Here is a 24,938-nt window from a genome sequence, read left to right on the forward strand (position 1 = left end):
CGAGCAACAGCAATATGTAACAGTATCTACCTCTTCAACTTATTTAAAATTAAGGTATAAAACAATTTAGAACATGTTAGAACTTTAAAGTCCAGACCTTTGACTTCTTAAGACTCTCCTAAAAATTCACTAGAACCTTAAATATTTTCATTCAACTGTGCAGGTAATGAACATGTAGGAGATGTGTGATTATTTTTTCCCCTTCTTATGACTTAATTTAGGAGAGGAGGACAGCACTTGCAGCAGCAGTTAAATTATTTGTTTGATTCTGAAAGCTTTTGGTAAAGGAGTGGAACATGCAACAAACCTGATTGTTCCTCCTTCCCAAGTTAAACTGCCTGCACTTATCAAAGGCTCCAGCCAACACAAACACAACAGCTTTTTCTTTTCTCTGTCCAGTGTGCCTTGAGGGCTGATGCACTGTTCTTTGCTCATGCCCGGAGCTGAGTCACTGCAAAGGTCTCAAGTGCACACGAGTCCAGTAAGGTCATTCACCAGAGAACACCCCAATGTGCTCCCTCCACACCATGGTGGCTGAGTGTTCTGAATGAGACATCGTGGTCTAGCAGGAAGTGATCAAACAGAAAAGCTTCCAGAGGCTCACACATACCTAAGAGAATCCTACAGCAAGAGGGTCAAACGTAAAACTTTGCCTCCTTACACTGCCACAGCAGCTCCACAAGGCTGGTGGTGAGAGCCAGCTGAACATGCTACATTGTTTAACCGACCTGAAAATTTGGGCTCTAAACAATCCAGTCCTTAAATCCTACATTCTGGAAGAGAATGGCCCTTTTCCCACAAGTGCTCAGTATCCTGAAGAGCTGTTTGATAAGCAAAAAAACACCTTAGAGATGTTGGGATAGCTCAGGTTGCTGATAGCAACCTATGTACATGGTGAGGATGAGGAAAGGGAAGGCTACACGACACAAAAAGTACCTCACATCCATACTCCTAGAAGGCTCAGTACTGGCACCTCTCTTCCAGCCTTGGAGAGCTCTTTTCTAGCTTAACTTGAGCCACTTTAGAAATGGTCTGCTCTGAGCTGGAGTACATGAACACAGAGCACACACCATACAACTCCTATTCTTGTTATATGTTTTAAAACAATTTTTTCTTAAAATCCCGGTCACTTCTATGCTCTGCAGGAGCATTTATACAGGGGATGATAAGCAGTAGATGTTTCAGTATAGACAACCCAGAGATTAGATGCTGTTAAAGATTTCCCATGTTTTTTTGGTTTTAGAAGATTGTTTGTTTCATTTCTAGGAGCAGTTTTTTCTAGAACTGTTCTATCACTACATCTACTCATCATACCTACATCTTTTCTGAGGTGCCTTCCAAGACTGCTCACCTCGAAATTCACCAAATACCTACCAGTTGTTGCTTCTTGGCTAGCAAGTGGTCCCTGTTGAAAGGCAGCTTTCACTGTTCTGCTGCCTATGTGATGTAAGTCTCTTTTTCTACAGAGAAAACTCTGCATTACTTGAAGTAAAAAATATGATGAAGCTTCAGAATAAGGACATACAGAGACTGAGGGTGAGGGGATGTCCTCCTATTCATTGGCCAGGCACAGAAACTACCAGAGGTCACAAAAGCTGAACTTCTTTATTCAAGCAGAAATTCCCATTGAAGCCAAATGAGGTTTTGTTGAATGAGGGCCACAGGAATAAGCCTGTAGTACACTCTGGACTGGGAGCAAGTCAAAGCAAATTACGCAACAGCTGTGAGGAATGTGTGTACAGGTCTGCAGAGCCACAGTGCAGGAGGAGCCCTGGTCCATCCTTTTGCCTATTTATGTCCCAGCATTGAGATCCCTTCCAACAAAACAAGCCATGCTTTAGTATATTATTATTATTAGAACAATTTATAGCAAATAGCTCTCTCCTCTTCCTCTGTCCCCTCCCCTTCTTCCCACCGTTCTCTCTCCTTCCTCTTGCTGTGTTGTGCTGTTTGTGTGGAAAAAAAATGAGCTCCTGCCCTTGCCAAGAGTGACATCAACTCATTCTTATCCAGTGATGTCCAGCAGAATCTTCCTCTGATAAACATTTGCTCAGTGTCAGAGCCCCAAGGTTACTGGCTACATTTTGCTTTCATTGTTGTTTGTTTTCTGACACTTTGCTCTTCGTTATATATTAAAATCCTCCCCCCTGCATGTCTTCGACCTGGAGCCGAGTGAGGCGGTGAACAGGACATTCCTTGCTGCTTACCCGGGTCTCCCACCACCCCCTTCCCCTGGAACAAGAGTCTGTTTGTCTCTCTGTGAACAAGAAAAAGCTGATACTGCAGAGAAGAAAAAAAAAAAAAAAAAAAAAAAAAATCCAGGAGTGCAGACCAATGTCTTTTTAACCTTAGTTTTTAACCTTAGGTTTTTTTTGTTGTTTTTTTTTTTAATAGATTTTCTTATATCCTTTCTTAGCATGCTCTAAAGTTAGTGAAGGTTCATAGCTGATTAATGGGCTGCTGTCCCTTCCTCCCAACCTAATGGAGAACCTATGATTTCCTTTTCTCCCCTCCCTCCTTTATCCATCCACTCCTCACAAGCCACCAGCTTTCTGGAGAAAAGGGAAGCAAATGGTCCTTTCCAGGCATGTTCCCCATGCCCCTTACCCAAGCTGACATTTATCTGAAGTACATCAACCTGCGCCTTCAGACAACCAGTGCTGAATAAAATGTATTGCTGTCTGTTCATGGGCCCACAGAGCCCACAGACAATCTATTAAAACAAGAAGCAGAGAAAATTTTGACAAAACCTAAAGGGCTGAGTAAAGGTCGAGAGCCCTGGAATGTCCAGCAGTGAATAAAGACTCAGAACAGATACCTTTCACCCTGACTGGCTCTTACATACAATTCCATCAAAGAGCAAGCACTCTACAGAAGCTTCAACTTACAGGTTAATTGATATGTTGCAACTACAATTGCATCCCTCTCTGGGTCACTGGGGAGCAAGAAAAATCCATCTGCACAGTTATCCAGAAGGAATAGGTCTGCTGTAAATAGATGTTCTGCTAGCACCAACCTACTGTCTCACACTTTTCTAGAAAACCCATCCTAAAATCTCCCCAGTGTTCAGGAAAAGGCTGCAGCTGTTCTTAACAGCTCATGAAAACAATGTTCTTTTAGCTTCTATGTGATACAGTGAACAACAAGTACCTTCAAAAAGAAAGTAAAGAAAAAAATTAGTTTTGAATATTACCATGAACATATGCCAGCTATACTAGAGCATTAGAAGGACTGAGAAAAACCCACAGGGAATGACTCCTTGCCTTGCCACCATAACTTAGAGAAGGCTGTAAGAAGGAAGAAAGGCAAGATGACAACCTGGCTTCAAACAAAGCACAGGAATCCAGTGATTAGACAGGCCAGTCAACCTGTCCTTGGGTACTTCAACCTTTCCAGTTCTCAGTGGTGTCTCAAATATCTCTTGGATCCAACTGCTCTTTCAAGTTCACAAATCCCAGCAGTACCTGCTGCCACAGGGTTACCTGCAACATCCTCTCACATAACAGCAAGCCAAGTGTAGTTCCCTTTATTATTTTTTTTTTTTAGTTCATATAGAAAATGTTAACAAACAAGACAGTTCCTCCTCATCATGTGATTTTCTAAAAGCCTTGACTGCTTTAATGGAAGTAGGCAGAGTACAAGTAACAATCACAGTCAAGGTCAGGCAAGAAATATGTTCTCAAACCATAAGGAAGTAACATCCAGGCTCTCAAATTAACTTTAATCAACAAATAAGACTTTTTAATATCAATTTCCAGTGAGAAAGCTGCCATCTTGTAGAGAGGTGTTTTGGAAGATCAAGGTCTTATCTCGTTTTCTTAACAGTTCTTTCGAAATTGTAAAAATTAAAGTAATCGAATACAAATTTGCAAAGTAGTGTGCTTAACCTAATTGGGCTCCCCTCTCTCTTTTCAATAAGACAGTCAGCCTAAATAAATGGAAATTCTCCTCTTGCCTTGAAGGCCTGATAAGATGCTACACCACTACTGTAGCCAATTGCCCTCGAGGTTATCCTGTCCCTTTCCATGACTAAACAGACAGGCAGATGCACCAACACCTCACACAGAAACACTACAAACCTTTAACCAAACGTGGACAAGCATGCCATAAAAACCCCACACGAACAGAAACTATACACACCAGTCTTAAAATTAAATTTTAAAAAAAGGCTGATTTTCCAGAACATAAAAAGAACATTTTTAGCACAAAATTGCTTACAAGCATTTGCACTGAAACATGTATTACAAGCACAAACATTGAAACACAGTGTCCAGACAGAGATTAAGTGGAAAAGGGAGGAATGTTTTTGGAGGGATAGAGAAGCATATCCATTTGATGCTACCCCATCAGTGGTGGTTTTGCTGTCCTAAAGGTGAAACAAGCCTTGGCTGACAAGTAGGGATGCAGCTCCATAGGAAACCTGAATGCCAGGTCCCACCTGTGCTCATTTTAGGGTTGCGTTCTTTTCTAGGGTATCTTTTTTACAGTATTTGAAGTATGTGAGTATTTCCAGTACCCAGAAATAGGATGCTTGGTCACAGAAACACTGACAGGAACAGAAACAACCAAACGACCCAAAGGACCATTCATCGTTCCCAAACGACCTTGACTATAATTAAACATCTAATTTTAGTGGCGTTTGGCCGACTGACACCTCCCTGGCTGGTTTATTTCAACGGACAGACTGACTGCAGAAATTGCCAGAGCTGTCCTCCAGTAGGATACACCCCATGCAACAAGGGAGGTGACAGTTGCAATACAGGAATTCATATGCCTGTGAACAAAATAAACACCTTTTTTTTTCACAACAGGAATTAAAAAACATATAGCAGTGCTGTCTCAGGGGTTTAATTAGCTTCAAATGAGCCCAAATAACAAGACATCTTATCAGAAGCTTTTCTTTCAACAAAACCAATTAGCATCAATTGAAACAGAACCAGCTGAGATAAACGTGTGCATAGCATGCAGAACCTTGAGGTCCACAATGCCTAATATTTAAGTACTGGATCATTTCCCACATTCAAGAGAGAAAAGTTTGTATAAATCAACAATAATAAAAGGAAAGTTTTTCTCCTGTGGGGACAAGAAGGGTTTGAATGCAGTACATTAATTTCAGCCAGTTATATATTATATTCAGCTAGTCCTTGTGAAACTGAGCCATGGCATGGCTCAGGTTTTCTCTGCAGCTTTTTGAGATCTCCAAACAATATTTTGAACTTTTCCATCCTAACATTTTGACTTACTTTCCTCCAAAAATGAGTCCACATCTCCAAAGTCTCTTACAGACAAAGGAAAAGCTAAGCCACAGCTCATTAGCAGAATTCCCACCCAAAACCAGACTTATCCACCTTTCCTCTCCCTGCTCTTTTGCAACCTTCTGTCTCTGCCTCTGCATTACTATTTCCTTTTCATTTCCTGTTTCAAAAAATATTTGTCTGGGCCTTTTAATTAGCAATGGTTCAATGGGTCCTTACTTAGACAGATTTTAACTTCATACAACCTCTAAATGGGCTGGAGAAAAGTGAGGTGGATTGAAAACTGGCTTAGCTGCAAGGCTCAAAGGGTTGTGGTAAGTGGAATGAAGTCCAGCTGGAGGACAGTTACTGGTGGTGTGACTCCAGACTATGATACTGGGGCCACTACTTTTACATGTTTATAAATGACCTAGGTGAAGGGACAGAGCCCTCTCAGCAAACTTTCAGATTATACAAAATAGCTGAAAACACCTCTGCCATTCAGAGGCACCTTGACAGGCTGGAGAAATGTGCTGATGGGAATCTCATGAAGTTCAGCAACACAAAATGCAGAATCCTGCACCAGGGGAGTAGCCACCCTGAGCCCCAGCTCACGCTGGGGGAGAGAGCAGCCTCACAGAGAAGGACTCACAGACAGACAGCAAGCTGAACATGAGCCAACAGCAAGCTTCTGCAGCAGAGGCAGCCAAGAGATCCCGGGCTGCATGGGGAAGAGCTGCCAGCAGATCAAGGAAGGTGGTCCTTCCATTCTGCCCAGCACAGCCCAGTGCTGTGTCCAGTGCTGGGCTTCCCAGTACAAGGCAGGCATGGACATGCTGGCAGTAAGTCCAGATAAGGATCACAGAGATCATTAAGGGGCTACAAATCTGTCCCACAAGGGAAGGTTGAGTGAGCTGGAACTGCTTATCCTCAAGAAGAAAAAGCATGGGGGGGGAATCCCATCTATGATAAACACCTGATGAGAGGCATAAAAGGAGTCAGGCTCTTCTCAAGTATGGAGTGAAAGGATAAGAAACAGTGGACAAAAACTGAAACACATAAACATAAGCTTCTTTTGGTTTTGTTTTGTTGATTTTTTTTTTTTATTATGAAGGCAATCCAACAGTGGATCAGGTACCCAAAGAAGTTGGAGCATCTCCATCCCTGGAGATACCCAAACCACAACCAAACAGGGTCTTGGGCAATCCACTTTTGCTGACCTAGCTTTGTACAGGGAAACTGGACTAGTGTGTCTCCAAAGGCACCAGCCACCTTCAGCAATTCTGAGCAATGGACAAAGACAAATGTTAGGGTGTTTAAGTCTTTATGACTTGTAAACAGTGCTTCTGTAATCTCTGCTACTCTTAAAAAACATTACAAAACTTCACAGCACATTACCCCTTTGCAGTAGGATCATTCTATATCCTTCCAACAAAGAGGTCCACAGAAATGCTACCAGAACAGAACTTTTAACTTACACCAAGTTCTAACTTAGTGTTTGCACTCTGCCTCTTTTCTCCCACTTGGTTAATGCAAACTGGTCAAGTGCAGCCTGGGTGGGAGAAGCAGCAGCAAGGAGCACATCATTTGCATTCTGGTATATGACCATAACCACCTGCAACCGCAGAATGTACATGTTTCTTATAACATGAAAGAATGCTTCTGACAGCATTTCAAATTCATTCACAGGGCCAAATTCCTTTCTTAGATACTGAAAAATGGAGCAAGCTCACCTTCTATTGCGGTCAGGACATAACAGGCTATTGTAATTACTGTACATGTGAACATGTGCATGCACCCATCCCACACGTTGAGACTCAGTGCTACTTCCACAACTGCATTGCTAATTTTAGGACGTGTAGTATTTTTCCTTTCAGCATTAGCAAAGTTATAGGACTATCTCCTGTACTTCTAGACATGCTGGCTTCAGAGAGCTTGAAAACACATGTTCTTCCCATACTTTTCCATTTGCCTTCTGATTTTTGTCTACAAAGCAAAATGTCTAAATGGCAGTTTTTGTGGATAGCATGCAACTTTTCAGTGGCTGAAAAGACAACTGTCATTCAACCAGAACACTTCAATCCACATCAAGTCTTTCCTTAGAGAGAACTAAGGTAAACACAGGTGTTTCAACTTACCATTTCTGTGATGCCCATGTAAGTTCTTCAAAATCATGCATGACTATCACCCAAATGAGTTGTACACAGGAACACTCCCCTGGGGTCACACAGGAACAAGCTACAACTCCCCCTCCTGCATGAGTCATGCACCTCCTGCCACCTGCACCCACTGGCTTCAACAATCACACAGAGCTCATCTTTTCAACAGGAGCAGCTTCACCTTTCTCTCCTCCAAGCAAAGGGCTTGAAGCCCTGCTCTGGTCCTCTTTACCAAAAGCATTCCAAGATCTATGACTGAAAGCCACTCCTTTGCTTCATTTAACCCAGCCTCTCCCCTCTCAGAGCACACCAAACTTCACAGCTATTTATCTCCAACCTACCTATGTTCAGTCTTTAAGGCACTCTCTTCTCCACCAGACTAACACCACAAAACATGTTTGGCAGACTCCACTGGTTTTGAGACTGGAACACTGTCATGTCTCAGTACAATTTAAAAAGGAGAAGCAAGGTCTGAACATTTTGCAATAGCACCATCATTTCTGTGCATGCTTTAACCAATCTGTCCTGGTTTAACCAGCTGGGGCAGGAGTTGAGGAGTTCTGTCTGCATCCTTCAGGTTTCACTGCAAGAGTTCCATTCGAGAGAGTGGTGATGTCAGCAGAGAACCTGGAAAAGAGGAAGCAGTTTGCATCCCAGATGTTAACCTTCATCCAGCCACTGCCAGACACCGAGACAGGCTGGAAACACAGAGCAGAAAACCCTAATTCTGGAGAAACAAATAACTTCTCAAATACAGCTGCAGAACAAAAATCACAATGTAAAGAAACTCAAGTTTCCTTCTTTAACAACACTATATTGAAGGTACTATGTCTTTGATTCACGACACTGAAATTATTTAAAAAATGGTGACCTTCTGTACAGCCAAATGTCACCTTCACCACAGCCATCAGACCATATGCTGCAAGGCTTCATTCATTCTTTCATCCATGGTGCTGTAGACCCTGAAATCCTGGAAGTCTCTTTCCATCCTATTCTCATTTCCTAAGGAAAATTTTTAAAACTGGTAGAAGCACAGTATAAAATCCTACCATTTAACTATCAAGAAATTATACTGCTGCTATAGAAAACATTAATGAGCAGCCCTTCACAATATCACTGGCCTTGTTTGCAACAGGTCTTTCCAGCAAGCATAGGAAGAGAATGAAAATTCTGTCCTTTTCATTTTTATCCAAAAGCAACAGAATTACCCCATAGGATTTTTTACTTATTTTCTTTTCTCTTAAAATTGGCAGCAAAATAAATAAATAAATAAGCTCTTGAGGAATGAGGACAGTTCATGGAGCTCAAACACTTAAAGTAAGGGTATAAACCCCCAAACTTATTTCTGCTTTGAATTTGTGTTCAGGATTGCTGGACAAAACCCTATATTTCAGCATACAAGGCAGGCCAATTTAAGCCAAAGCTGCTGTCCTACATCCCCATATGCAACCCAAATACACTATATAGACCTCTCCTTTAAATCGCTATTGCTTTTACAGCTAGGTGGAAAGCTAGTTCAGGGAAATGAGATTGAGAGAAACCAGTGTTGCTTTAGAGAGGGTAGGGTTAAGTTTTCAGTTGGCTCAGCTCCCTGTCTGGCTGCATGAGAGGCAGGGATAACACAAGGGAGTAGGGAAAACGAGACTGCTTTCAACCAGCTTTAAGCTCCAACTGAACTTGGCGAGCCAGCTGGAAGGTCAGGAGATGAAACCTGCTGAGCTCATGCCACTCCCCAAAGACCACTGCAGTGTTTGAGGTGTGTACAATGCACATGTTTAAAACTAAAAAGCTTTGTGAAGAGGTACAAGTCAATGCTGAACAAGCAGGCAAAGCTACAGAGCCCAGTATAGGCTCTTACAAAAGATACAGGCTGAGGTCTGGGGGAAGTGCACAGCCCGAGCTCAGGGACATACTTAACAACTTTATTAGCTGAGAATGGTTCTGCCCCACTACTCCAGTTTGAGACTCCCTGACACTGCCTTGCACTGCCTAAAAGTTAGTCCCTAACACCCAAATCTACTCCTTCCCAAGGCAGTTAGGGTGTTCACAGCAATGGCATTACTGCTGAGGGTGTACATACCTTCCCCTACCACAAGCAGCCCTCCCCTAAAATGCATAAAACCAAGAGGTTGTAACCGTATTGCACGCCAAACCTGCAAATTTAATTTTCCCAGTTCCCCAAAAGCCTCAGGCATAGTTTTCAAAAAGAGAACCGCCAAAGTGGATCATAACTAAAGGGCTGACTAGTGCTGCATCACACCCTAGGAGGAATGAATAATACTAATCACACCAATACTCCTTAATAGGAGTATTAGGAGCCCAGGCATCAGCAGAATCAGGTAACCTCGCCAGCACAGACTCAAAAATACAAGGTATGAGACTCCCTCCAAAACGTTTGGTAATCATTTATTCTGACAACTCCCTCCATTCCTAACCCCTAAGCAAACATCCAATTCCTTTTTGAACCTTGTTAAATTCTTGGCCCCAGCAGCATCCTGTGGTTGACTGTTCCAGCATCTAATTGCAATTCCTAACTTCTGGAGCCGCCTGCCGTGGTCTGTCTCACTTAAACACTGAGCCCACTCCACCCACGTGCAAGCGAAGAATGTTCCTGATAATCCTTATGAACACATCTGCTTCAGAGCAGAGCACTGCCTCAATGCAGGTCTGCACCAGGCTTCCAAAAGGTATTAAACTGCCAGGAACTGCAGGAATGCCAGAAGGAAAAAAGCCTATGGCAGACTAATCCCTGCAGCAATATTTGGAAGAAGCACTTAATCCCTCTGCTAGGCAAAAATAAATAATGCAAAGGCAGAAAACGGGACAGCTGAATAAGAACAGCAAAATATTCCAGCAGTTAATAGCAAGGAGGTGCTCTGGCTTCATCAGAGCACACCTGAATTACAGACTGTGCTCTTGGTAATACATCAGTCCCTCGAAAACACAGACCAAATGTGTCAGGCACATATACAGACTCATGTTATATCATCTTCTGCACATCGGGGAATCCAAGTGTACTGGCCAGTTTCCACAGTGAAATCATATAGTCTGCTATCAGCACTATGAATTTATATTTCCAGAAAATCCTGATGTCATAGCCTGAGAGCAATTATCAATGAGGAATTATTGATTTTAATGTCAAGTTGTGCAATCTCTTAACAAGGAGAGAAATAGAAGACAACAGCCAAGAATGAACAGGCTATTCAATGTCTTTAAAAACAAAAAAGAATTTAAGAGTGTCTTTGATATCCAGAACAATTGCAGACACGGCCAAAAAAAAAATCTAATTTCCTTCCACTAGGGACTTACTGTTGGGTCCAAATTTCTTACCGTAGTTTGCTGATAAAAACAAACAGTTCAGCTGAAATGGACAATATACACATGGCTGACAATATAAATGGCAGAAGTATGACCTACTAGACCTATTTTACTCAGCAAATGCTACAATCAGATGTGGGAGCCATGACTATGTGCAAAACTAAGGTTTTTAGGGCAGTAATACAGGACATCTCCATTTCCTGACCTGTTTTACAAGAACAATACCTACGTCATCACCTGTGAGGCAGCAGCTCAGATGAGGGCCTCCTCCAGCTGCAGCAACCTTGACTCTGAGTGTCCCTGGAACTACAGGGAACTCCAAAGGGAGCAGCTGCTCCTTCACCAATACACATCCTAATGCAGTTGCATTTTAAGGATAAGGTAGGCAAGTCTTAAAATGTCACTGTGAATAAAAAAATACAAGGAAGAACAAACACAGGAGTTTTTCAGCTCTCTGATCCTTAAGGATTGAAAGAATGTTCATTCCTTTCATAAGAAAAAAATTGATAAACAAGAGTTGAAGTTCAGTATAAACATGAGATAAGACACTATTTAAAGGTCACTTATTACATTTCCTGTGGAAGAAATACAAAATTTTCTTTCAAGCTTAAAATTTCTTAGCACTGTTTCATGACCAACATTTTGGCTGCAACAAGCCTAGTGTATTAAATGAATAAAAATAGTTACAAGGTACAGTAAACTCCAAACATTGATAACTGAGACTCAAGGGAAAAAAAGGCATTTGCACATAACTTTGTACAAGTGAGCACATCCTGGCTTAATTTCAAGAGAAAATATCCCACAGCTGAAAATCCGAAGTGGTATAGCAGTAGCTCTTACCAAAGTTCAATGAAACAGTACTGAAGAGCTCACCAGCAGAACTCACTCCTCCCTGAACTCACAGACACAGCTCTAGATGGACAACAGTCAATGGTACAGCGAGTTTGTGATTGTGACTACCTTACTTTACCACTACACAGAGGGAGTAGAAATGTACTGACAGGACAGCCAACATCAGTGTATTAAGGCTTGTTACAACCTGGAACTTTGGCACTGATTCTTCCCCCAGTGCTCAAAAAGGGGATCCAGCCCCTTTGCTCACTGCATCTCACCCCATGTTACTTCTGCTTTTTTGGCTGTGCTTGCTCCACCTCAGCGTGGCATGAGGCACACAGCTCTGTGGCTGAGGAGGGGGACAGCAGCCTGTGTGCCACTCAGCCCATCTGCTCCTCAGCTGCACTGGGTGTGCATGGCCAGGTGTTGGGAGCAGAGGCAGCTACAGGGGTGGCTTCTGTAAGAAGTGGCAGGAAGCTTCCCCCATGTCCAGCAAAGCCAATACCATGAGCTCCAGGAGGCTCAGCCCATCAGGGATGGCTGGTGACACCTCTGGCATAAAAGATTTATGGATGAAAAAAGTTACTGGGCAGAAGCAATTGCAGCCAGAGAAGAGCAGAGTAACAACATTTGAGAGGAACAGCCCTGCAGACACTAAGGGCAGGGAGGAAGGAAGGGCAGAGGATTCCCCTGTGCCCCTGCAGCCCATGGAGATCCATGGGGATGCAGAGATCCACTTGAAGCTCCTGGAGGAGCCCATGCTGGAGCAGGGGGATGCCCAAAGGAGGCTGTGGAGAGAGGAGCTCACACTAGAGCAGTTTTGCTGGCAGGACTTGTGACCCTGTGGGGGACCCAGACTGGAGCAGCCTGTCCCTGAGGGACTGCACCCCACAGGAGGGACCCCATGGAGGAGCACAGAAAGGTCTCCAACCCTGAGCAGTAGCAGAACAAGGTGTGGTGAACTGACCATGACCCCCATTCCAGTCTCCCTGTGATGCTTGGCAGGGAGGAGGTAGAGCCCAGGAAGAAAGGAGGGGTGAGGAGAAGGTGTTTTTAAGGTTTGTTTTACTTCTCATTATGCTGTTCTGATTTTGACTGGTATTAAATTTAAATAATTTCCCCAGGTCAAGTCTGTTTTGCCCATAAGTGATCTCTCATGAGCCTTTTGTTGTATCTCCTTTACCCTGTGCAGTTGAGGAGGGGAGTGATAGGGTGGCTTCCATGGGTATCTGGCCTCCAGCCAGGGTTGAACCACCATATCAACCTATGCACTCCTGTCTTTCACAGGAAACAGTCCCAGCACATCTGAAGAGCTGCTTCTGTCACGGACACTCTCCAGAAACTGCCCTATTAATGAGAAGAGGGAAACAAGATTGTAGAAGGGGCATTAAAAGTAAGTATTAGTGCTGAGTGAAAACAGGCAACGAATATACATCCTAGACTTGCTCATGGAAAACACCAATTTGTCTAATGCTCGGGAGAAAATAGCCCATCTCATTAAAATTTCAGGAAAAAAGTTATCTATGCATTACACGTGCTTATATAAAGACTATTACACTGAGGTTCAAAGACTTTTTATCATATATTTGAAAGACATTCAAAATAATTCCCATTTTGCTCTAAGCCATCCACAAGTACCAAGGCTGTACATGGTTTGTTGCCTGACATTTAAAGCTGAATACAGAGACTGAACAACACCCTTTGGTCACTGGTAAATACCAGGCTAAACTCAGTTCCCCCTCCCTGCCTCCATCCCACTGAGGCATCAGCTCCATTTACACCAGACATAGAATAAGCAATAATAATAAAATAGACAACTTACCTTTACTTTCAAGAAACCATCTCATATCTAGTCTTATGCAACAAAAACATTAGGTGCACCCTGACATGCTTAATTTAGCACATTATCCATTGAATCCCCTCATGCCTGAGCAATGCCTCTGCCTGAAAATACACATACTAGAAAATCTCTTATTTTTTAACCAAATGCCAGCAACTCAAATCCCTTCTATTTCATGCAGGGGTGCATTTGTGGCCCCATTTTGCAAAGGAAATATTTCAAAGGGGATGTAATCAGTGTGGTGGGCCACAGGAAGTGAAAATCAGTCAAGAATAAGTCACATTAATTTCACTCTTACATGCAGAGAGGCTTCAGTCAAAGAGGCAAGAACCCACACACTCTCCCAAGCTACACTGAAGGCATGGTAGTACTGACTAGAAGCTGAGGAAATGACAGAGGAGAGAGAGATTTCTGTGGTTTTCAGCTGCATAGTAAGATTTATTTCATTTTATTTTCTGATATTCAGGGCTTGAACAATACAATAATACACTCTTATCTTGATTTCACTGTACCTTATTTTGATTTGCAAGAAAAAGAAGCCTAGCAATCTGGATAATAAAGAGGCAGTTTAGCACAGCAGAGAACTTGATCAGTCTTCTGAAAAACTTCAGTAGAGTTAAAAATTAGAAGTAGCACAGGTTTTGTTTTCTTACCAAGCCCCTTAAGTTAAGAAGGGAGCAGGAAAATAAAAAACATCAAAATAGCTGGCATCAAAACAGTTTCTAAACAAAAAATTTATGAACAGTCTCAGCATGTTTTATCTTTTCCAGCCTCAGTTCCGTCTGGATGGCAGCTTTCCAAAGTAAAGACCAATTCTGCTGGTTTTAGGGAAAAGAGTCCCAAGCCATTAGGTTTAGCTTGTTCTGCTCTTGGAAAAATCACCAAACCAAACTGAGGATTAAAGAGCAGAATACAAAATATTTGTACAGAAGCCCCAAAGGTGCAAGTCCACCAGTCCAGTGGTCTCTGCTCCTGTGACAGCATCACCACCCAGTGCTTCATAACCACCCTGCCCCACTTTCCTGAGGAGTATGTTGGTCAGCAAAGCATCAGTGAATCCAAAAGGGACACTCTGTGGGAAGCCAGAGTGCCTCAATAAATCCTGCACGTTATCTTCTACAGCACCAAGTGCAGAAGCTGATTTTGGATATGTGCTTGCCTTAGTGCTAAAGTACCTAACCGGGACAGCTGGCAGAGCTGATCTCAGCTGGTGCCCACATGACCACAGTCCACAACCCCTGAGATTTCTCCCCACACCAGCCAAAGTGCCTGCCAGATCCCATGGTGAGCCAAATCAAGTTCCTTGCCTGCCAGAAGCGTCTTTCCTTTTTTATTTCCCAGGGAATTCCCTGGTTACACTGATCACCCTACCTTCCTTTCATCTTAAAATTTTGTTTACAAGGAGTAGAGATGAGTCATTCAGGACCACTGGTTAAACATTAATTGATTGGAGGTTGGAAGACAAACATCCTCAGTTTCTCACCTTTTCCCAAAACTCTACCAAATCTGTCAATATTCAACAATTTCCACCTTTTGTCCTGAATGCACTACCCTTACCTTTCCCTGCTGCACATTGACCATGATGGCAGATCAGCACAGCCCATTTTTAGCCAACTCACTCAACCATTTCACTGTATCTTTATGGAGAGACCACCCTTTTTCACATCAATCCTACTCCTGCAGTACAGCACTTCAGTATCTAACTCACAGCACAGAAAACTGCTTTATTTTTACTTACATCTTAAATAATTGAGGCAATCAAAACTTTTATCTTTTTAGATTCTTCCTTCTGCAAGTTGAGGTGGTACAAAGGTTGACATACCACCACAATTTTCTTTGCACAGGCAAGAGATAAGACATGTAAAATAATTCTGCTCCTACCACATTTGTCCCATTGCCTGGCATTAAAATCTAGGCTGAGCCTTTACATTCCTCATCTAAATACATATGCAAACATTGACCACAAAAGTAATTGGATTCAGATAGTAATAAAAGGCATTTGGCATTTACAATAAAGAACTGAAAGTCTAAAACACCACTGCAACTTAATCATCAGTTGTCATAATTGAGATCATTAGACAAAAGAAATCATCTACATTCCAAGTGATTAATCTACAAATTCTTTCTGTCTTCTCTACCACAGAATATAATAAATCAAATGAATAACTGAGGGAATGTACAAGAGTGAAGAAGTTCAAACTATTGCAAAAAAAAAAGCAATTCAGCCGCCACCACCCAAACTGACTCCAAATTTCAGTTCATACTAAAACTGGTGACAAGTTCCCTGACGGGGAGACAACCAAAACCAAGAGTAAGTATTCTATCCTGATTTGTCCTGTTTCTGCAAATGTATAAATGCAAACATGTACTTCCATTTCAATCACCTGCATCTTCCTACTTTCACATCACAGAAAAAGTAAGATTTGCTCTCATGGGAGGCAAAGCAGCATGCAGTACTTGAGAAGTTTTATTTTCAATATCTCTTCCACTTCCTATTAAAGATAAACGTTCTGTTTAATCAGATGAAGTCAAGACTTCAGGGTTAAAAGGAAAAATCAAGCTTCCCCTTTAGGTTCAGGCTTTGTTTAACTGACAGAAACCTTCCAAGACTCCTACTACAAAGAATGAGAATGGATAAAAAAATTCTGACCAACCTTTTTCCCATCCTCCTCCTGAGCCAGCTGAGGCCAACCCTGAGCCATTCCTTGCAGAGAGATCAGCCAGCACCAGTGCCTTTCCAGCAGTTTTATTTGTGTTTGATACAGTATCAAAAGGAACACTTAAATTTTATCCAAAACTTGCGAAGCATCACTAGGATTTGTTCTTCCCAGAGCTCGTCAACACCATCTTAGTTTGACAAAGAACTAAAAGCAAAGGGTTACTCACTGAAACACGACCAGATGAAAATTATGGTTTTTTGAAGTCTCTTGATGACTATGATTTATAATTCCCAGGTCCATAATATCACACTTTCCAAGGAGCTCTTTGGAAGCATTCCATTTACAGCACCACAGCTGCAAATGGTGTCTGCAGTCCAGCAGATCCCAGGTCAGCTTCCAATTACACACAACAGTCAGAGAGAAGGTGGAGGATGCACAGCAGAAAACCCACCACAGTAAGGACACAGCAGAGTAAAAACACAGTAGGAAGAGACAATCACTTGTCTGGTCAGCTAATATCCAAAAAAAAAAAAGGGATTCTTTAGGATAAGGGTTTTCCTTGGCACTACACTTCTTGTTCTAACTTGAAACACGGCTTTCCCGTCCATGGTAGCTGGCACAGGAGTTTAGAAAAAAATTGCAGAAAGAGTGAATTTTAAATGAGGAAACTCAGACTCCAGTACTTTTACACCGAAATCCATATGCTGAAGTGGCATGTCTTGCCAGGGATTTCACTTTGGACAGTTGAGATCAGGGGGAGGAGAACATGCACAAGTAATTTTGCATGGTGTCTCACTGAGAACAACTTTAGGCAAGCAGTAACGTTGCCTATATTAGCATGTTAATTTTTTTTTTAATGGTTATATGCAAATAGGTTATAATCTTAAGTTCTTAGTGTGCACCAACAACCTTCCCAAGCACCAAAAGCTTTGGGCAGTATATAGTGAAGGACAGTACTCTTCAGCTGATGTCCAGATGTTGTGGTACAGACCTCCCATTACTGCACTGATGAAAAGAGAATCACATAAATCCCTTGCCAACTCAAAGGGCTTTTATTGGCATGATAGACTGGACACAAGATACCTTCATGACATTTCCAAGGCAAGAGAGATTAAGGTTCAAGACGTTCCTCTTCTACACTCCCTCTCCTAAAAATAACTTAGGAATTAGCAAAGCACTGGATTTAGCTGAACAGATATATGTGATCAATACAAAGATCCTCCCAAACAAATGTTTTCATTTATGTGAGATTACCTGTACTCATACACGAGGAAGGTGAGGTAAAAGCCTGGAATTTTAGGCTATCACTTAACAGACACATTGTTTCTTCCCCTTTACCCTTCTCACTTGTGTCTCACCCCTCACACACTTCATCCCATGATCTGCACTCTCACAGCAACACTGGTTTGTAGGGCTGGAGATGAACTGGAAAGACCTCGTTGAACTGAACATTTTTGAGCTGGGGAGAAGGAAAGTGTTGCAATCATTTTCTAGACACAGTTCCCAAGTTCCATACCCTGTGGCAAATAAACATTTTTTCTCAGCACAATGGGCCACCAGGGAAGCACTTACTATGCACCACTGTTGGCATGAGATCACCTTGGTCTTCAACATACCTATGATCAAAACAGTGTTGTCAAGAAAAAGCTACTGAACTCCCTGTTACAGATGGTGTACTGAGGTGAGGATCAAGAGCCATGGACAGCCTCTGAACCTCAAATTCTTTCACCTGAATTATTGCTGATCTATTTACACATTTTCTTACCACACACATGTAGAAACTCGCTAGTAGCAACAACCAAAAATAAGTGGCACCCAAAATTTCTATTTTTCAATATCACAGAGCCTCCTGAAAGGTTTTCAGCTGAACATCACTGCACCATCTCCTCCTCACAGACCTAGTACTGTTTCAGCCTATAGCTGCCTCTCAGTAAAAAGCACTGTGTGCCTCAACACACAGGTCCAATGGGTACCAAACCCAGCAAGGTCACCAAGACCTTGGTCACTTGGTACCAGTGCAAATAGAACACAAATGTTTCATGGAAAGAGCTTGAAAAGAAAAGTTTCCAGCGTGCTGTTTCAGCAAGGTTTCCACCCCTTTTCAACTATGTCTGCTACTTCTTCTGTATTCCACTGACACCCTGTGGCACTTACCTAGACTGCAGGCTTTCCAATCTCAATATCCATTTTCTTAACTACAGGGGTAAAAAACAGCAAGTCAGAAAACAGAGAAAGGACTTTGCAAGCCTGAGTTGTAGGACTGCTGGTGCACTTCCTTACTCCCAAGGCATGAAATGCATAGATTTCTCCTGCACAGCAGTTACCCACTAACAGCCTGTGCTGCTGTCCCAACATCCCACTTGCTGTTATGCCTTTCCCTTGGGCACAAATATATCACTGCCATGCTGATGTAGCATGGTGAAAATAATCTAATTTTAATGCCTGGGCTTCTCAGGTCTTTTACTGCAACACTGAGTGACACTTCACATTGCAATACTGCTGTCTAAGTTACACAAGTGAATTCCACAGGACATCCCAACTAACAATTGCAGCATAGGACCCCAAAGTCTCAGTTTTCACTGCGTTAGTACAGACTTGCCTACCTTTTCAAGAGTGTCATTTCTATATGCATCAGCATATTAAAAAAACCCACAAAAATCCCACACAAGTGTATTCAAACAGCAGCCTACTATTTTTACTGTTTGCCCTTAACCTCATTAAGAAACCTCTCATAAGTAGCAAGTGCACTTAATTTTGCCCTTCAACTCTTTACCACATGAAGAAACATAGTCATACTGGATCTTTAATACAACAGGCTGGCAGGAGATAATACACATTTTGCATTTAATGAACACATCAAGGGGCAGCCTGGGCATATTGTGTCTTCTCCGAAATTATGTGCCACAATTACACACATAATTGTAATATTATAAATATTTTAAAACATGAGAGAAGTAGACATGTGCAACACAGCTAAAAGCACCTATGTAAACAGTCACACACATACACACAGGAAAACCTCAAACAAAAAACTCCACAAGCATCCAAAATACCAGCTCACACACAGAAGGTGCTCACATCGCTGCAATGCCATCTTCAGAAATTCTCAAGAGGCTTAAGATTGCTGAAAGATAAGAATTTCCACCATAAAAAAGAAAAACATCTCCCACAATAATATGCATACAGTATTCCAAGGATGGCCACAGGCTGAGTAGTGTCTTAGCAGCTCCCACCAAAGGCTGCCTAGTGCCCCTTAGCTCAGCCTGCAGGCATGCTGGCAGAGTGGTGCCTATGCACAGCTACAACAGGCAGCAATTCCACTCCCTACTAACATTACCACTCATCACTTTGTTACTACTGCAAACTGAAAATCAGGATGTCCAGGAGATCATCTGCATCTCAGGGTTGAATTTGCAATTGCACATCTTCTGGTTTATGCATGCAAGGGTGTGTCAACAAGCCAAGCATACCATGGCCAGCCCCACATGGAAAACAGAGGGAATATTCAGTATGTTAGACCTCACTGTTTAAGTCAAATGAACCACAAAATTCCTATTTTCCCTTTTGTTAAGATGCCCTAAGAAAGGAATAGAGGCAGATCAAATTTGATTCTAAACTTCAAGGTGATCTCATCTTACACAATTATCTAGAGAGAACATGGTTAAGCTGAGCTCCCACACTGTTTTGATAACAAGGCTAAGGGCTGGAGCAGACCTGCTTTTTCATTTGTACCCTAAAACCTTTTTCATTTTTATACTATTTTAGTAAGTGAAACACTAATTAGAAAAGGGGCACATTATTTACACATACGACTTTCTGGAATCTGCTCTTTATTCTTCTGATAGTGTTTGGGCAGGAAATAAATACAAGAGTGGAGTTTTTGAATGATGTGATGTTACAGAAAGTGCAGTTAACTGCAGACAGGCAGTACATACAGAAGCATCCTCTCATCTTTTACCTCAACCATAGTCACTTGATGGAATCAGCACCCATACAGAAAAAAAATCAATAATTAGGGTGCAATAATTTACATCCTGTTGGGTAAGCATAATATTTCTCAATAAACTAACTGGCCCAAAACCAAATAACCTTCTGGACTTGGATAAACTTATTAATTCCTATAAAGCCTAAGATCAAACAGAAACATTCAACATTCAAAAGTGATGCAATACAATGCTGCTGCTGGTCCAGCAGTAAGACACAAACATTCCAAAACCAGCGGGGTGGGGGGTCACGCAGCATCACATGAAGCAACCTACACTTGTACAGCTGGTATATACAGTAAAGACAGGTCTGTACAGTATGGATGTACAGGGCATAAATGTATCTCCCAGACATGAATATTTCATTGCATGCAATCTTCATTGATAGAAAACATCACGTTCAACGGATGGACATCCATCAGAGAAAGACGCCAACAGAAACATTAAAAAAAAAGTGATAAATTTAACTGGCCCCTCAGTCAAAGACTCAATCAAGTCTTAACTTATGAACAAGGCAGTAATGATGAATAAAAGTACACAAATGTGAAGGGAAGAGAGAGGAAAGAGAAAAAATTATATCCAGATTTTGATGCCTAAAATCCTTGAGGGCAGAAAAGAGTTCTCCATGTGCTTTCCCATTACATGCTTATCCTTGTCTGGAAAGATTCACCATCTACACCCCAGCAGAACACACTAGCTCCTCTACCTAATCAATCAGATGCATCTGACTTCCAGTCTCCTCCCAACATAAAGAGATTACACATTCTGTTAGCAATTATGATTACACTTGGATATTTTAGATGTTATAAGCAGTTATTTGCCTTTCACCTTAGCCTATTAGTAGTGATTTCAAGGTACTCTGGCCAGCATGCAGATACTCCTCATTAAAGTCTGTGGCAAATTGATAAGCCAGGACACAGTTAACTCCCTCCCACATGGTATTTCTGCTCAGCACATCAAAGTTCTTGCAGAAAGCCAAGTAGGCACCACCAACAGCTTCAACAGCTAAGTATCTAGCATTAAAATTATTATTTTAGTATTAAGGTTTCCTCCAGAAATAAGTCAGAACATAAACCAGGGTTGCTGCATTGTTTCTAAATAACCACTAGCCCATATTCAGTGAACTCACAGTAAGCTCAATACCCAGTGTACCACATTTCCAAGAGATGCTGCCAAAACAGCTTCCTCCAAACAAGGAGGAAACAACAAGGGAAAGGACAGCACAAAAACATAACCAGTACTTACAGGGGACAAGTCATCAAAAGTTTGTTTCAAGTTACTACAGGTGCTGTTTTAGTTAGGGGTTAATTTTAATGTACAAGATCCACCAGAGGGAGGTCACAGTCCTCCCTGACCTGCCAGCAGCAGCTGACAGTCACTGCCTATCTGGCAGCTTTTGTCAACCAGTCAGGATTCTCAGATGGTCACAATAACACCAGGCTGACCTGAAGAACCATGAAATGAGATTGGAGAGGAAACTAATTACAAAATCCTACAGAACAGGAGGAGGCACAGCATGTAAGGAAGTTTCTGCCGCTCACACAGTGCCTTTGCAGTGATACAGTAACCTCTGTTTCTATTGCTTCTTCATGCTGAATACCTTTTACCAGTGCACAATTCTAGCCATAAGCAAGAAAAATGTTTCTTTCCCCAGAAAACCTCCAGAGACAAATAAAGTTCATAAGAAAGAGAGAGACTTTTTATCTGGGCCTGCAATGAAGGAGCAAGGAGATAGGTTTTAAACCAAAGAGAGTAGGTTTAGATTGGACATAAGGAAGAAATTTTTTTTTATGATGAGGAGTCTTCAAGGTCAAGTTGGACAGAGCTTAGAGCAACCTCACAGCAGCTTTCCAGTTCCTGAAGTGAGCCTACAAGAAATATGGAGAGGGACTTTTTACAAGGGATCATAGCTGTAACTCTGAGGTGCAATTCTCCCTGTAGAAGTCGAGGGCAAGAATGAAAGACGTAATGGACAGGACACTGGCATTTTCTTCCAAGTGAGAGAGCACAATGGTAAAGATTTCCAGGTTCACTGATCACAAGCTCAACTCAATATGGCTAGGAGGAACAAGGGCATTTGTTTTTCAAGAACATGCAGTGTTAACATGACCATGTACCTTTCCAGTCCGTTTATTTAATGATTATTACCCTTTTGAAACTCAAAAGCAAAATAAAACCCCTTGGCTTTGCTTAGGCAAGGAGCAACTGAATAGAACAATGAAGTCCACAGGGACTATAAGTCCATCTGCAAGCTGGTAGATCACAAGACACAAGCTTTTAGAATGAGCTCCTAAAAGATCTCGAAACTTCTTCAACCTTTCCAGAAACAATCTTGCATGGGAAGAATACAGATAAGAGACCAGTCCAAAACAAAACAGTTTCCCAAGTGGGCCTGTGGTAGATCTGCCATCTCTCAAGAGTCAACTCGCTCAACAGGCCCACACTACTTGCTGTAGTGAACACAAGTATCACAGTCTGGTTGTTCAAGTAATAACAAATACTTGAGGCTGAAAAAGGTGTTCACAAAAGTGATTCAGCATGCAAAACTCTTGAGCAGTCACCAGATGTCACCACGTCTCAGGAGACTTGTAGGGAAGCAGCAGGCCAAGTGACAAAAACAGAAGAGAACGTTTCTATTGTACATCCACACCTTCAGGTCCAAAGTAAGGCCAGAAAAAGCAACTCAGCCACCAAGACAACTTAAAGGGTGCACATTTAGGAGCTGACCTGGACTGGTCATCCAAGGCTATAACCTCCAGCCTTTGCGTTTCAGCCACATGGCTGCAGCTTTCTGTTCTTTCTCACTTCCCTCCTCAAGCCTTGAGACTCTTGAGAGACTTGTGAGATCTTTGAGACTCTAACAGCCTCACAGGAACAACACGTCTGGAAGTGATCACCAGTCTCACTTCCCAGGACTTCCTTCCACAGGTCTTGTGCAACCCAGGTTTGCTCACGAGCTTGGGTGGAACTGAAACTCTTTGTCATCACACTCTTATACACACACAACTTTTGTGCCAGATATTGTAGCATCTTCTAAATTTTTTTCTCTCATATTAAAACTTCCTAATTTCTTTTAGGGATTTGGATTCCAGCATTTACATGTCAAGCTGTCACTAGCATGACCCTGGTTCTGTCTTACATACAAAGCAGGACAAAGCATGTGCTTTACTGGCGAAGCGTGTTCTGCTTTTTTTTCATGGCCTCTCTTTTTGCCCCTTCTGCAGGGAAACAGCAGTCAGTGCCATGCACATCCAGAACCTACTCATAAAATAAAGTGCCCAATAAAATATTAAATGTATGGCCCAGTAGGCTATAATAATGTCTACAAGTTTTAGGCATGTTTCAGTACCCTCATGGAGTAGGCATATACAAACAAACAAAAAGTAAATACTTTCTGTCCAAAAAGTCGTGGTGTGATGCTACCTCTGGTAGATTACCTCTAGTGATGCCTTTTCAGATGCTAAGGCCACTCTGCATTTTCCTCAAAAAGAGATAGCTAGAAGCCAGGCCACAAAACACACAGGCCAGTTTTTTTTGTTAAACTGCAGGCTCAACAACTTTGATTGAAATCTTCGCTTTCCTTTGTTTCAGAAGAAACAAAGAATGGGTGCGAGGGATGAAAGAAAAAAAAAAAAAGTGAAAAGAAAAGAAACAAAGAAAAGTCTCAGCCCATCTACCCTACTACAAAAAACAAGAATAAAATCTGGTCTGTGTTGAAAACTCCCTCAAGGTACCTTGATTTCAAACAGCTGAACGCATACACAGGTAGCTATGACTCTGAGAGTAATATATAGTCTGTTTTTAAAAGATTAGAGCAAAACAGGAGACCATCATCCATTATATATTAGAACATAACACAGCATCTCTCATCAACCAGTGGTACAGGGCAAGCTGGTATGCTTGGAGCTGTTTTGTCTTCACAGCAGATGGTTCCATTGCAGAGAACATTACCAGCACACCTCTAAACTAGTTCACCCACTGTTTAGAAGGTTGGGATTAATTATGGCATAACAAAAGAGACTAAGGTTTAAAACAAGAGAGGAAGTGAAAAATAGGGACAGAAACATGAACTTCAGTAGAAACCTCAGGATACACAAATGCCATTAGGAACAAAAAAAAAAAAAGAAAGCATTTAAAAACAGAGGAAAAACGATCACTTACCTTTCAAAAGGGGCTGGAAAGTTGGAATTTCCTGCAGTTTTATGACATCTGGATCATTGCTGACATTCCGTGAGGATTGTGTTCCTGGGGCTACGACCACAATGTCGTCCATTTTTGCTCGGTGCTTGGCTGGCAACGGAGATGCTGGATATTGAAGGGAGAGGGAATAATCAACTTTACAAGCAGATTACACCAGAATCCAACCCTATGCGAATATCGCTCTATTTAACATTGCACAGCTATGCTTTTCATAGCACATTGCCGAGATCACTGAAGGGCTCTAAGCTCCGTTCCCTCTCCCCACCGGCGAACAGCTGATTCCGGAACACCTGCAGCACTGACGGCCCGCTCACTCCTGCTCCGCCAGCTCCGCATCCGCGCCCGGGGCGCTCCCCATCCCCGGCTCCGCTCCCCCGGCCCGGGCGGTGCCCCCGCGCCGTCACAGGAAGGGCCGGGCCGCGCTGCCGCTGCCTCCCGGAGAAAGAGCCCTTCCCTTCTCCACAGCCGCTGTGCCGCCACAGCTCCGCGCCCTCGCTCCCCGCCAGGCACCGACCTGCGGCGCTGGGCTCGCCCGGGCGGCTCTCGGCCTCGGCGCTCTGCTCCGCGCCCATGGCGGTGCCTCCGTCCGCCGCAGCGCGGGGGCCGCCACCGCCCACGGGGTTCCGGCTGCGCCGGGTCAGGCGGCTCCGCCCGGCGGGCGGGGCCCGGCTCAGGCTGCTCGGCGCTGCCCCGCCAAGGCCTCGGCGGGC

The 24,938-nt window shown here is 42.6% G+C and overlaps 1 protein-coding gene across 1 annotated transcript in view; it reads right to left on the minus strand.

The window, feature by feature from the left end:
* Positions 1-24,850, minus strand: part of BORCS5 (BLOC-1 related complex subunit 5) — a 57,341-nt gene extending 32,491 nt beyond the window's left edge. Inside the window, exons 1-2 of the mRNA XM_053977282.1 lie at positions 24,743-24,850; positions 24,190-24,333 (exon numbers count right to left, since the gene is read on the minus strand). Coding sequence (XP_053833257.1) covers positions 24,190-24,333; positions 24,743-24,800 — 202 coding nt within the window. The 5' untranslated portion in view covers positions 24,801-24,850. The remainder of the gene's footprint in view (positions 1-24,189; positions 24,334-24,742) is intronic.
* Positions 24,851-24,938: the final 88 nt, after the last annotated feature.

Source organism: Vidua macroura, chromosome 5 (assembly GCF_024509145.1).
Source record: "Vidua macroura isolate BioBank_ID:100142 chromosome 5, ASM2450914v1, whole genome shotgun sequence".
Lineage (NCBI taxonomy): Eukaryota > Metazoa > Chordata > Aves > Passeriformes > Viduidae > Vidua > Vidua macroura.